Genomic DNA, 15000 nt, shown 5'->3' with positions numbered 1-15000 from the left:
AGCCAGCCAGGCTAGATGCAACTCAAAAATTGACAAACAGTCAAAGGCCCTGATGTCTAGGGGGGTTTTATTTACAAAATAAGAATACATAATTAGGAATTTTAAGGACAACTGAAAATAAACAATGTAGAAAAACAACGACATGGCCTAGTGAGCGTGGAGGACACCCGGTCTTGGCACAAGGCCAACGCAAATGGCAAAAGGCAACCAGCAGACCGCCAGGCACAGGTATATATAGGGAGAAGCTCCACCCCTCACACAGGTCACACCTGAAAATAATAATAGAACAGAAAACAGGCAGAGCAGCCAAAAAGGACATGATGGAAACTACGCCACCTATGGGTAGAAGAGGGACGTAACAGATACACACTAACCAGACCACGCCAACACACATGTGGTCTGTACACACACACACACACTAGACCACGCCACAACACACTAACCAGACCAAACACACATGTGGTCTGTACACACCTAACCCACACAACCAGACCACGCCAACACACACACACACACACACACACTAACCAGACCACGCCAACACACATGTGGTCTGTACACACACACACACACAACGATACACACTAACCAGACCACGCCAACACACATGTGGTCTGTACACACACACACAAACTAACCAGACCACGCCAACACACATGTGGGGCCTGTACTACGAAGGGAGCTTAACCTACCCAGATGTACTTTGTTACTGTAGCAGTCTACATGCCATGTTACTTTGCAGTCTACATGCCATGTTACTTTGTTAAACTGGGGTTGACAAAATTTGACGTTGACGGATGAATTATTATGACAAGTTATGAGGAATTAAAACCCACTCTACGACAAAAATCAAATACGTCGGCAGTGAACAAAGCAAGTCAAGGCTGTTGGCAACGTATTGCAGATCGGGTAGCCTAAATGCCTAAAAGTAAAGTTTTATTTCCACATGTTCCTCAAATATGTGTTACGGAGGATGAATAGTTTGCGGAATGTCTGAAATTAGTTGAAATAATTAAATTGCCTATTTTGAGTTCATAAAAAGGCCTACAGATGCAACACAATTCAGAAGTGGGCATATCAATTAATAAGGATAATGTAATGTTTAAGTAGCCCCCATTGACTGATTTAGTTTATGCCTAATCCTGTGAACATTTCAGATGCAACCCCAGTGCCAAAAGCACATGGCGGCAGGTGAAAATGAAACACAAAAACATATCAGAATGGTAGGTTTATATAGTTATAGCTTGCATTCATATTTCTTAATTATGAAAATATGTTGTAGGCTATTCTTAGGACTATAGCCTTCACTTGGCCTCTGTTTTACAGCCAACAAGAAAAAAGGTGTCTTTGAACACTACTGTAGGAGGAAAGGCACCAGAGTGTTTTACAGTAGCCTTCGCAGGCCAATGGAGGGGTTGAGGGAGGCGTTGATTCGGACACATGTGGTCTGTACACACACACACACACACACACACACACATACAGTAGCCTATTCTTGCTCAGATATTCAGCATACAATACATGAATTGTAACCAGACCATTATCTGCTCTATCAGTAGGGGCATTGCTTCTGGCGTGGTGAAATTAGAGGCGTCTGCCTCGATCGAGATGACAATGATAACGTTCCTCGGCTGAATATCATAAAGAATACACATGTGGTCTGTACACACACACACACACACACACACACACACATCTGTATAAAGGGTGTGGTTACCTGAAACCTCAAGGTTAACCAGAACATAACCTGACATAAATTGCCATGGCAGCATACCTCGATAAAACCTATCCACCTTTAAGACCAGACCAGGCTCAACACACATGTGGTTCTGGTCTGTACACACACACACACAACCAGACACAACACACATGTGGTCTGTACACATCACCACACACACACACACACACACACACACACACACACACGACACACACTAACCAGACCACGCCAACACACATGTGGTCTGTACACACACACACACACACACACACACACACACACACACACACACACACACACACACACACACACACACACACACATACGATACACACTAACCAGACCACGCCAACACACATGTGGTCTGTACACACACACACACACACACACACATACGATACACACATACGATACACACTAACCAGACCAGGCCAACACACATGTGGTCTGTACACACACACACACACACACACACACACATCAACACACACTAACCAGACCACGCCAACACACATGTGGTCTGTACACACACACACACACACACACACACACACACACACACACACACACAAACCACGATAACACACATGTGGTACGCATACACACTAACCAGACCAGGCCACACAGTGGTTGTCACACCACCAAAATTATGACTTTGACTAACCAGACCACGCCAATAAATATGGTCTGTACGATGCACACATACTAAAAAAAAACGATACTCTGGCCGAAAATCTAAGATATCTGGAAAAGAAAGGACTCATACCTCCTCCAAGTGTATTGAGTCATTTGTGTTGAATTCAGTGCACTTTTGTAGTGTGCAGGTCAATTCTGGGTTCTAAACTTCCTACATAATTATTATTTTTATAGTCAGTAAAATAGTAGGCCTACTTTGTGTGATTAAGTCCTTTATTTTTTATTATAGTTCATTACATTGTGTTGTGTATTGCCAATAAAGTAGCTTTAAATAGCCAAACTAGGCTAGATCAAGGTCAGTGTTGAAATTACTGCATGCAAATCACTGAATGCTATGCAATATGTCTGTGTGCATTCCTACATTAGCCTATGTCTATTTCTTTGATAACATGATTTGCTACCACGTAACAATAAGCCGCTATTATTATTAGGACTCAACACGCTTTGGTGGTATTATATGCTGTGGGCTTTAATTAGCGCATTTCGGGTAGCCTATCCTACATCTGGGCAATACTTATTGAACAAATTGCAGTCTACATGCCATGACAAATATTACCAGTAGTACTGACCGAACATGAAATAGATTGTTTACAAGTTATGGTAATGTTATTCTGGCGTGAACATTGCGCTTTCATCACGTTAGCACCCTATGATTACAGCTCGATATGTCTCGTCAAAATGATTACAGCTCGTTATGTCTCGTCAAAATTCATTGATGAAGGAAGGTTCGCTTTATCAGCCAGAGAACCATACTCGTTTCACTTAGGCTAGACTAAAACAGAAGAGAAGAACTTGGCACTAACCATGTAGTCGTGTTTTCTATAGCATATTCGTTAACCTGTCGTTCTTTGAACAAAAATGTTGGGATATGTCTGCGAGGTGTTTAGCCAAGTTCCATGCGTAGCCTACTGCTTTTAAATGACTTTGAAACATATTTCACAAACGGGCCTCTGTGTACCTGATGGCTTGCCTTCACTATTCGCGATGTATCCAAAATAGTTGCAGATTTCACTTCACATTTTGTTTTATCTACAAGGCCGAGGACGGTCGGCAAAGAACTACTGTATGTTGACGTTGGCTGCGCACTCACTCACTCAGAGCTGCCTGCTTGACACGCCCACTTGCCTAGATGCGTGCAAGGAGCAGTGAGAGCAGCAGTTCACGCAGACACAGAACGTTAATTTTAATAAAGTATCGATTCTAAAAACGTCGGAAATCGTATCGTTTTTTGCGTGAAGGCATCGTGATACCTTTTTAGTTAGCAACACTAACACACACACACACACACACACTCACTCACTCACTCACACAAACACACACACACACACACACACACACTAACCAAACCACGCCAACACACATGTGGTCTATACACACACACACACACGCATTACACACTAACCAAACCACGCCAACACACATGTGGTCTGTACACACACACACACACACACACACACTCACTCACTCACACACACACACATACAATACACACTAACTAGACCACGCCAGCACTCATGCGGACTACACACACACACACACACACACACACACACACACACACACACACACAATACACACTAACTAGACTACACACACACATCTGCACACACACACACACACACACACATATTCACTGGCACACATGCTCATATAAGTCAGGAAAGAGAATGCTGTATTTTGTGAGTCATACACACACAGGCAAGAAATACACACACACACACACACACACACACACACACACACACACACACACCCCTGCAGTATAGGGCCTCTGTGCCCTGGAGGGAAGGGCAGGGCGCCGGCTTGTTGCCAGCAGCCCCCTGTGTGTCATTGGAAGGCTGAAGCCATCTACAGGCTGCCATGCATACTAACCATCACTGCCACACGGAGGGATGAGGGCAGAGAGAGAGAGAGAGAGAGAGAGAGTACCATGTCCATCTCAGTATCCCTCTTACCCAGTACCCCTCACACACACACACACACACACACACACAGGCTTTACCTGGGTGCAGCTGGTGTCAGGCCGGAGCCAAGTCTTAAAGCCTCAGCAGCCTCCGATAACCTTTCATCTCTCACTAGAGAGCAGCCATTGGCTATTGGCTTAGACACACACACACACACACACACACACACACACACTTCCAGAGTCTCTGTAGATTTTATCAGTTGGTCCCCCCTTCCCTCTTTCTGCTCATCTTGCTGTATTCTCGGTGTGTGTATCTGTGTGTTTAGTTGCATGCAGTGTTGCCATTAGTGTCTCTCCTTCATTCTTCCTCTCATCTTGCTCCCACTCTCTCTCTTTCTTCACTCTTTCTCTAACTTAACAAGTTTTATTAGGATACTCTTTTGATCCCGTAAGGGAAATTTGGAAATTGGCTTAGAGCGAGGCCTTCATAATCTGCAGAATAAATAGAAGCATGTCTGAATTTAAACATTCAAAGGAAAAAAACTTCATCTTCCACTCCACCCCACCCCCCTTTCTCCCTATTTTTTCTCTCTCCCTCTCTCTCTCACCCTCTTGTCTTGAACAAAAGCTCAGCAGAGCACACTAATGCATCTGCTCAGCATTGCCACCTGGTGGGAGAAGACACAGCATGCAAATGCTGTACACACTCTCAGTGCCATATGCTCATACCGTTACGTCTGACCGTCTGTGTCTGTGTGTGTGTTTGTGTGTGTGTGTGTGCATAATTAGCTGCCGTGGTTTAGCTCAAGTGAGTCATTGTGTTATATTTGTCCATCAATTCTTGTTGCATGGCGTCTCTTCAAACTGAGACTTTTCATGCTGCCCAGGCACACACATAACCACACATATACACACTTTCACCCCCATAGACATACAGAGGTGTGTGTGGAAAAGTGTGTGTGTGTGTGTGTGTGTTTGTGGAGCATAGGACGAACATATGGAATTCTAAGAAAGACAAACATTCTGTTACTTCTGTGATTTAAACCACACAGAGAAGCCCCAAAAGGCTCAACAGACACACCAGCAACCCAACATACAACACAACACAAATAACAACATAAACAACACAACACAAACAACACAATATAAACAACACAACACAAGCAACACAACATAAACAACACAAACAACCTCTACAACACGCTTATACAATACACATCAGCACACAAATTCCACTCAGATAATCTAATAACACAATACAAACAACCTCTACAACACGCTTATACAATACACATCAACACACAAATTCCACTCAGATAATCTAACAACCTCTACAACACGCTTATACAATACACATCAACACACAAATTCCACTCAGATAATCTAACCTCTACAACACGCTTATACAATACACATAAACACACAAATTCCACTCAGATAATCTAACAACCTCTACAACACGCTTATACAATACACATCAACACACAAATTCTACTCAGATAATCTAACAACACATGCACACAGTGCAAAATGCAGGCATAACCCTAATAACAAATATTTAGCACATGAGAAAAACCCAATAAACCCACAAAGAACACGCGTAGTAATACCAGACGAATTTCATATAACTGTCATGCACACACACACACACACACACACACACATACACACCCACACACACACACATAATATAACATACACACACACAGATCCCCACAGCACACACATCATTCTTCATTGACATGGGTGTATCAGACACAACACAGATAGATGATCCCATGGCATCAGTGTGTGTGTGTGTGTGTGTGTGTGTGTGTGTGTGTAGCACCTTTATCTCATAAACACAGCATATGTCAGTGTGTGTGTACAGCATATGTCTGCACACCACAATGCACTAGGGACATGGGCGTGCTTCAGGATTCAAGATTCTGGTTTGTGAAGTGAAGAACCACCACAGTCTGCAGACCACAGAGCATCTGCTAACGGGTGCCGTTTCTCAATTAAGCCCCTAGACAGCAATGAAACTTTACCCTGAGAGCTAATTACAAGCCGCGTGTTGTATGAGATAATGCAAATAGAAAGGGATAAAGCCGCCTGCTGCGAAGAGAAGAAACATGTGTTCGCTCCTCCTCAAGGCTCTCTCCTCTTTGTTAAGAGGCCACACGTTTTCTCCAGCCGCACACAATCAAAGCTCGTGTGGTCTCTCAGAGAGAAGGCCAGGTAACTCTTTACTTCAATAGTCCACTCACAGAGACTTTACAGATCATCTGTAGAGATTGAAGTGCAGTGTGTGAAATTGTTGTTTAACAATTACTGATCATCACCTTAATAAGCAAACAGTGGTTCTCAAATGGGGGTACGGATACCCCTGGGGGTACGTGAAGGCACTCCAGGGGGTACGTAAGATTTTAAAATATACATATATTTAAAAAGTAGAATCCATGCAAAATACTTTAAAAACAATTATTGGTAACACTTTATAATAACTAGATGTACCGCAGAGCGGTACAAAATATGACCACCGCCCAGTCCAGCACATTTTTTCCACAAAAATAAATGCTGAAAGGCCTATATGATTCAAACTGTCTCACTAAATTGCATTATCCACACTCAACTCTCACTGGTATCTGCTAGACAAAAAATACCAAAACATGATTAGTTCATAAATTTCACATGTAAAATTCATTTTATACAACCCCACCCCCATCTTGCCTGTTCATAATTCTGAGAAATTCTTGTGTACATGTTTATGTTTATGTGTGGGTGTGTGTGTGTGTGTGTGTGTGTGTGTGTGTGTGTGTGTGTGTGTGTGTGTGTGTGTGTGTGCGTGCTTGTGTTTGTGCCTGCGTATGTGCCTGTGTTTGTGCATGTGCATGCATGCATACATATGTCTACTGTGTGAGTATGTGTCATACATATGATTACTGTGAATGTATGTGTGTGCGTGTGTATCTGTTTATGCACATGTGTGCACATGGAATGGGTTAAGATGACCCCTGGAGGCAAACATAATGGAAAAAATTGGTCATCCTAGGCCCCACGGTTCTCAAGATATTCACAGAAAACTGTGTCTGCCCCACAGGTCCAGTCCAGCGAAAAATTAAAAAATGGTTCCATGCTATCCATGTGGGGTTACATGCCCACCAAGTTTAGTGGTACCCTCGCTCTTTCAGTGTCCCGAAATCCTTGTTGGTGTGGGTCACTAAATGTACACATAAATTATTTTATTGTAAGGCCCCCCATGAACGAAAGTTCACGGAACTTGGCATTCATTTGGAGGGTGTCATAATGATCCTACACAATTTTGTGCAGTTTTGAGCATGTCAGCCAGAGATATTGTGATAAAAACACCTAATTTTTGCTTTTTAATTTTAACTAGGTGGCTATACATGAAATAAGTGGTAATGGTATGGGTTGACATGCCCCTTAAGACCAACATACAAAAAAAAAGGTGGACCTCCTAGGCCCCACGGTTCTCGAGATATTCACAGAAAACTGTCTCCGCCCACCTACAGGCCAGTTGGTGTATAGTAACATAAATTAATTTATTGTGTGGCCCCCATGAGCTGAATTCCACGAAACTTGGCGTGCATTCAGAGGGTGTCATAATGATCATACTGTACACTTCCAATTTCGGTGCAGTTTTGACTATGTTAGGTCACAGATACCTCGCGATTACAACACCTCATTTTTACTTTTTTGTGTTTAACTAGGTGGCTTATACATGAAATGAGTGGTTATGGAGTGGGTTGACATGGCCCCTTGAGATCAACATACAAAAAAAATGGTCCTCCTAAACCCTATGGTTCTCGAGATATTCACAGAAAACTGTGTCTGCCCTACCCTCCTTTTGGGGGGTCCAGTCCAGCTTAAAAAAACAATGGTTCCATGCTATCCATGTGGGGTTACATGCCCACCAAGTTTCTTGCGGCGGTCATAACTATTATTAGTTAATGGTTTGTTCACCGTTAGTAATTTCTTGTTCATACATAATTTATCATCAGTAAAGCATTTGTTCACAGTTATAAATGGTTTGTTTATTGTAAAGAAGCCTATCCCAAAAATATATTTGTAAGTACATGATTTATACTTAATAAATAATGAAACAACCACTTATAAATAAATATAATAAATAATTGTCCCATTATAAACCAGTTGCAAACTATTACAAAATGCTTTGTTCATCATTTGTAAAGCATTGCTCCTATGTTAATTCTCATAAATAAAGTGTTTGTACACACAGTTATAAATGGTTTGTTCATAGTAAATAAGCCTATATCTAAAATATGTATGATAGTATTATGCAATACTAGTTTGTTGATGAAGTAATAATTCCATTATTTAACAGTTGTTACATACACATGCACTAATGATTAGTTAGGGTGAGGATACATAATAGCAAGAGTTTCTGTTTTTTTTCTACTACACATTGTTAAGCATTTATTAAACATCTGTAAACTATTGTTAATGCTGTATTCTTCGCTTGTAAAGCATTATTCCTACATTCATTCTCATCTGTAAATCATGTTTACACACAGTTAAAAATGGTTTGTTCATAAATGCATATCTACATTATATTTTTGAATTGACTGTTGTAATATCACTAGGCAGAGGTAGTATAGTGGATAAGGAGCCCAGTTAACATGCAGTAACCCATAAAGTTGGGGGTTCAAGCCCCGGAGTCCACCAATGTGGCCTTGCCTTTTAATTACATTCACATGTGTAAGTCGCTTTGGGTGAAAGTGTCTGCTAAATGAATAAATGCAAATGTAAACTTTATAACTCATTTGTAAATGTGTTGCAAGGCATAAAAAGTCCTCACTTTAGATGAGCTCACAAAATATCATTAACTAACCACTTGTGACTCCTGAGTTAATCATGAATTATAGTATTAGGAACTGGTTTATAAAATATGTATCCTCACCCTAGCAAATTATTAGTGCATGTGTATGTAACAACTGTTAAATAATGGAAATATTGCTTCAACAAAAACATTTTATTGCATCATTTATTAAGTATTAACAATAATGTATGAACACATTTTAGAAATAAGGTATTTTTACTATGAACAAACCATTTATAACTGTGTGAACAAATGCTTTGCTGATGATAAATTATGTATGAACAATAAATTACTATTGATTAACAAACCATTAACTAATAAGTAACAAGGGCTTAATAAATGATGAATTGTGTGTAGTTATTATAAAGTGTTACAGAATTATTTCAGTAGGCTATTCAATTTCATTATCCTAAAAACCCAGAGTCCCCCCCATACCAGGATGGTTCGACCTAACCTGTCACATGCCACCCGCCATAACCTGTCAATTATTGTCAAAACTTAAACGATGGAGTCGGGGTTGAAGTGTAGAGGTAATTCTTGTGAAAAAGAGGGACAAGGGGCAAAGAAGGCCAAACCAGAGCCGGCAAAATTCCGGCTGTATCTTGAAGAATATGTTTTATTTGGATTTACGTCAACAAGTTGTAACCCACCCAAGGCACTGTGTTTTTTCTGTGGGGAGAAATTAGCGAACAGTAGCATGAAGCCTGCACATCTGCAGCGTCATCTTAAATTAGACACTGATGGCACAGTGCTCCGTTTTAAGTCTTTCTTTCTCAACTAAACATGCTTTGCGCTGGTTAGGGGGTACTTGGCTGAAAAAATATTTCACAGGGGGTACATCACTGAAAAAAGGTTGAGACCCACTGCATCTACTGTGTGATCGCAAGCTGTCCCCGTGACAATAACATGAGTCAAATGCAATTGGTCTGGATTTTCTTCTTGTCTTGCCACCGTGTACTGTGGCCATTTTGACCCAGTCACTGTTGGCGGCCTCAGTGAGACACTTTGACTGGATGGAAAGGGACGAGAGAGCCTTGAAGCCTTGTGGAGCCGTGCTGGTGGACGAGCTGCAGAGAATAGCAATGAATTACTCCCTGTGCTTTTGGCCCGTGAAAATCGATCGCCTAGAGATCAATATAAGCAAAAAAATGAGACATTTTGTCTCGGCCGTGTTTTATTTGACGAGAGAGAGAGGAAGAGAGAGAGAGAACAGGAGTTTAACAGGCAAAGTTACTTTTGCAGACTGAGGTTGAAAGCAATCTCCTACCTTGATAAGAAACTTGTGTCAGCAGTGAAGCACAGTGCATTTTTTGTTGGGGGTGTTTTGTCATTTCCAAAACTGCAGCTAAAGGGAAACATCATGTCATGTCAAAAACACACATGGCCTCTCTCACATACACCCATGCACACACACCTCTGTCTATGCTTTTGTTCATCACAATAGAACCATATGTGCTGGCATTATTAACTTGTCATTCATGTGTCATTGTGAGAATGTAGTGAATTTGTTTCTTACACACTCACTCACACACACACACATACTCACTCACTCACTCACTCACTCACTCACTCACTCACTCACGCACGCACGCGCACGCACACACACACACACACACACACACACACACATGTCATGTCCACACACATAATGACACAGTATCACACACAGGTTGCACAGGAGAACTTACACAAGCATACTATATGCTGTGTTTGGGCCATTGAGTAGTAGGAATCATATCTATCAGTGTTCCATACATGGTTTTTAGTTTGCCTTCTCAATGTGGGGGGTCATGGGGCCTTTTGAGAGTGATGTGTGTTCACATACAGATTTGTCATGTTTTCCTCTAGGGCTTTTTGGACCCTCTCAAGGACTTGATCAACACGTATGGACGAGTTTGTGGGTAAGTGCAATGTCTCTCTCTTTCTCTCTCTCTCTCTCTCTCTCTCTCTCTCTCTCTGTCTCTCTACCCCTCTCTCTCTCTGTGTGTGTGTGTGTGTGTGTGTGTGTGTCAGACAGGGATAGAAAAAGCCATGCAGACAGCCATCCAAGCATAATAAGGAGCTGTGGGTTGCCTTGTCCTTGTATTCTAGTCAGTGAAGGCACCATGCTGAAAAGTTCCAAATGAAACAAGTGGAAATAATGTCTGATCAGAAAAGCCCTTGGTTGTCTTTGGAGTCTCACAGAGTTTGTTTTCCTGAGATTGGCCTTCACATCCTTCACAACCCCCATTCCTCTATTAGGCCACATAGAGGAAGCAATACCTGTGTGTGTGTGTGTGGGTGTGTGTGTGTGTGCGAGAGAGAGAGAGAGAAAAGAGATAGAGAATATATATGATGTATTCACATCTGTGCAAATAGAGAGAGAGAGAGAGAGAGAGAGAGAGAGAGAAAAGACATAGAGAATATATATGATGTATTCACATCTGTGCAAATAGAGAGATAGAGAATATATATGATGTATTCACATCTGTAGAGAGATGTCTATTTGTCTGGTTGTTTGTTCTTAGGCTATATATGTCATCAGGTTGTTTCCCTCCCTGGGGTTTCTGAGAATGTGAACCCCCCAGAATGTGAGTTATCAGACGTTATTTAATCATGAGTGACTTATTCATCACCAGGGAAACTTCATGTTTGTTTGGTATTATTTGCTTCCTCTTGGTTAAGGTTGAAATTGAATCACGTGTCGCAGACATCGGTTATAGAATTGAGAGGAGTGAGAGATATTGAGTGTCACGCAAGGCAAAGTCTGCCAGTGTTACAGTGTCACATCTTTATCCCACATTAACTATGTAACTTTACTTTACAGTAGGGCTGAACAATAAAACTATTTTGAATCGAAATAGCAGTTTGAATCTAATCAGCTAAAGCTAAAGGTTGCACTTAATCGTGCAGCTTGCAACTCAATGGTTGATCTGGTCACATCTATGATCTTTATATTCACCCTCAAACTGTGACAGACAGTGAAGCTTATTACACGGCTCTTCATAATGCTGCAGAATGCTCCATTCACTTGAATGGGCCTTCCCAAAGTTCGGTGGTCTGCTAATTCTCAATAACAGACCGTTGCTAAGTATAACAGACCGCTGTCAAGGAAAATGGGCTTTGTGCTTCTATTTCACGTCTTTCATATCACTACGCAAGGACTGGAACTTCATTCAAAATTAAAGCAGACGGTTGATCAGCTGTGTTCTAAAGAATGTTCAGAGATTCAAGTTCAGCGTGTGCTGTTGTGTGCCGAACTATTTGTTTCTCACCAAAAGTCACGATGAAACAGTAACAAATAGGCTATAGTCTAGGCTATGTAGGCTAAAGAGTCACATCGTGGGGAGTTTATAGTTTCGTTTTGGCAAGTAGCCGTGTAATAAGTGGGATAATGTATAGAACGCCGGTCATTACTGGGAAAATAAGTCCCTTCAGGGCTGGAACAAGACCCTTCCGCTGCATGTCGAGGTCCGGTTCGCCCTGTCGGGACTTATTTTCCCAATAATGACCAGCGTTCTATACATTATCCATTACATATCCAACAGGAGTGATGTGCTTCCCATGCACTACATGCCCACCAATCAGAAGTGACACTGCACTATACATGCCCACCAATCAAAAGTGACACTATACGTGCCCACCAATCAGAAGTGACACCATACATGGCCACAAATCAGAAGTGACACTGCACTATACATGCCCACCAATCAGAAGTGACACTGCATATGCTCACCAATCAGAAGTGACACTGCACTTTACATGCTCACCAATCAGAAGTGACACTGCGTATGCTCACCAATCAGAAGTGACACTGCACTATACATGCCCACCAATCAGAAGTGACACATAGTGTTAATTTCGTCAGACGAGACTAGAGAAAAAATGTTAGTCAACAACCTTTTTTTCCATGACTAAGACGAGACGATGACAAGACTGCACTAATGTCCTGAAACACTGACTAAGACTATCTTAAGATGCATTATTGTTGACGAAAAAAAGAGAGACTAAAATGTTTTGCATGAAATAAAAACTAAGATAAAATCTCTCTTCATTTTAGCCTAAAAATGAGAAGCCAGAATAGCTGTTACGTTTCCAAAATATTCCGAATGAGTTCAGGTTCATGCGCAGCAGCTTTCCTGTAGGCTAGTCTCCGTGCTGTTGCTGCAACTAGACATTCTCTGCTGCAACCCTGAACGAAACTACATGGAACAAGAACACCGGAGATTTCTGCCAGAGTTAGCAAGCTAACTACCTAGGCTTTATGCCACAATGCTACATACCCAGAAGCTGAAGCTTCTCTCATACATATACAAATGAACATCCCCCAGAATGTCCATACGAAAATTTTCAGCAAGTAATGTCAACTATTTAACTAGTTACACTGATGATGCAAAGTTTGCTAGCAAGTAAGCTAATATGGAAAGTTAAGCTAGCAAGTTAGCTAAGATAAAGAGTTTGTGTTGCTTTGAAACATATTGCCATCTAGCGTGGCGGAGTAAACATTCATACTTGAGTCTAAGACAGTGTTTCTCAAACTTTTTCAGATGAAGGACCACTTAACTAATCAATAAAAAAGAAACGCACGGACTACCTAGCTAAAAAACAATTAAAAATAGACCTAGCAGTATATTAGCCTACACAATACTCACTAAACCACCTTGCTTATTGTCTTTGCACTTTGCTTAATTGTGTCAGAGGATTCATATGATTTAAACTGGCATATTTGACATAGACAGTGTTGTAGAACTGTTTGAATTTACATACAAGTTGGTTCAATATTGCAAACAACTCATCTATATTATATTTTACCACGTCTGCTCGTGGACCACTTCAGCTTGCGGACCACCAGTGGTCCCCGGACTACACTTTGTGAAACACTGGTCTACGAAGATCATGACAGTGGTCCAGTCAAATCTTTTACTGTCTATGGTCAAATCCCAGCCGAGCTATAACTGTAGCTCGACTTACCTGTGCATGTAAACATACTGACTGACTGAATAAAATGTATGATATTATTATTATTATTATTATTATTATTATATACAACTAGTCATTCTCCATGTGGCACTAAAGCGATAAGCAGGGTACATGTTGTAACAGCAGAACGAGGACTAAATCAGGACTAAAATGAAGTGGTCATTTTGTGTCAAGAATGATCGTCACTGGTTGTCAGTGAAAGGTGTGAGCTGTGAAGGAGATTTCCAAAGCCTGGCTGCTTAGGAGCTAAAAATACTGTCCTGAAAGACACTCTTCAGACATAGAGTGTCTCTGTCTGACAAGACCAATTTTTGCTCAGACACATACACACACACACACACACACACACACACACACACACACACACACACACACACACACACACACCACAGACATAACGCCTCTCTCTCATACACACACACTCAGTCCCACACACATTTACATGTGATATGGAGAGGCGCAGTATCACAAAAATCCTGATGCACTCTCATCACACATTCTGAATCTCCCGTCTCAGAGGCACAGAGAGAGAGAGAGAGAGAGAGAGAGAGAGAGAGAGACTGAGAGAGAAGGAGGGAGAGAGAGACTGAGAGAGAAGGAGGGAGAGAGAGAGAGAGGAGACGAGACGAAGAGTTAGCTCTAGACAGATGACCTTGTGTGGCAGGCCATCTCACAGCAGGAGGATGTGTGTGTCTGCGGTGTGATGGCTGAGCACACACTCCGTGATGACACCAGACACACCAGCCTCAGCCTACGCCACAGCCTTATCAATCACAGACAGCCCCGTCTCACTGCCACCAGCCTGACCTGTCTCACTGCCACCAGCCTAACCTGTCTCACTGCCACCAGCCTAACTTGTCTCACTGCCTAACCTGT

At 41.7% G+C, this 15000-nt stretch overlaps 1 protein-coding gene across 1 annotated transcript in view; it reads left to right on the top strand.

The window, feature by feature from the left end:
- The window catches only part of tbxas1 (thromboxane A synthase 1 (platelet)), an 86233-nt gene that overhangs the window by 31319 nt on the left and 39914 nt on the right, over nucleotides 1-15000 (top strand). Inside the window, 1 exon segment of the mRNA XM_048257281.1 lies at nucleotides 11014-11066. Coding sequence (XP_048113238.1) covers nucleotides 11014-11066 — 53 coding nt within the window.

This window comes from Alosa alosa, chromosome 11 (genome assembly GCF_017589495.1).
Source record: "Alosa alosa isolate M-15738 ecotype Scorff River chromosome 11, AALO_Geno_1.1, whole genome shotgun sequence".
Lineage (NCBI taxonomy): Eukaryota > Metazoa > Chordata > Actinopteri > Clupeiformes > Clupeidae > Alosa > Alosa alosa.
The sequence above is the reverse complement of the archived record's forward strand: the minus strand, read 5'-3'. Positions and strand labels throughout refer to the sequence as shown.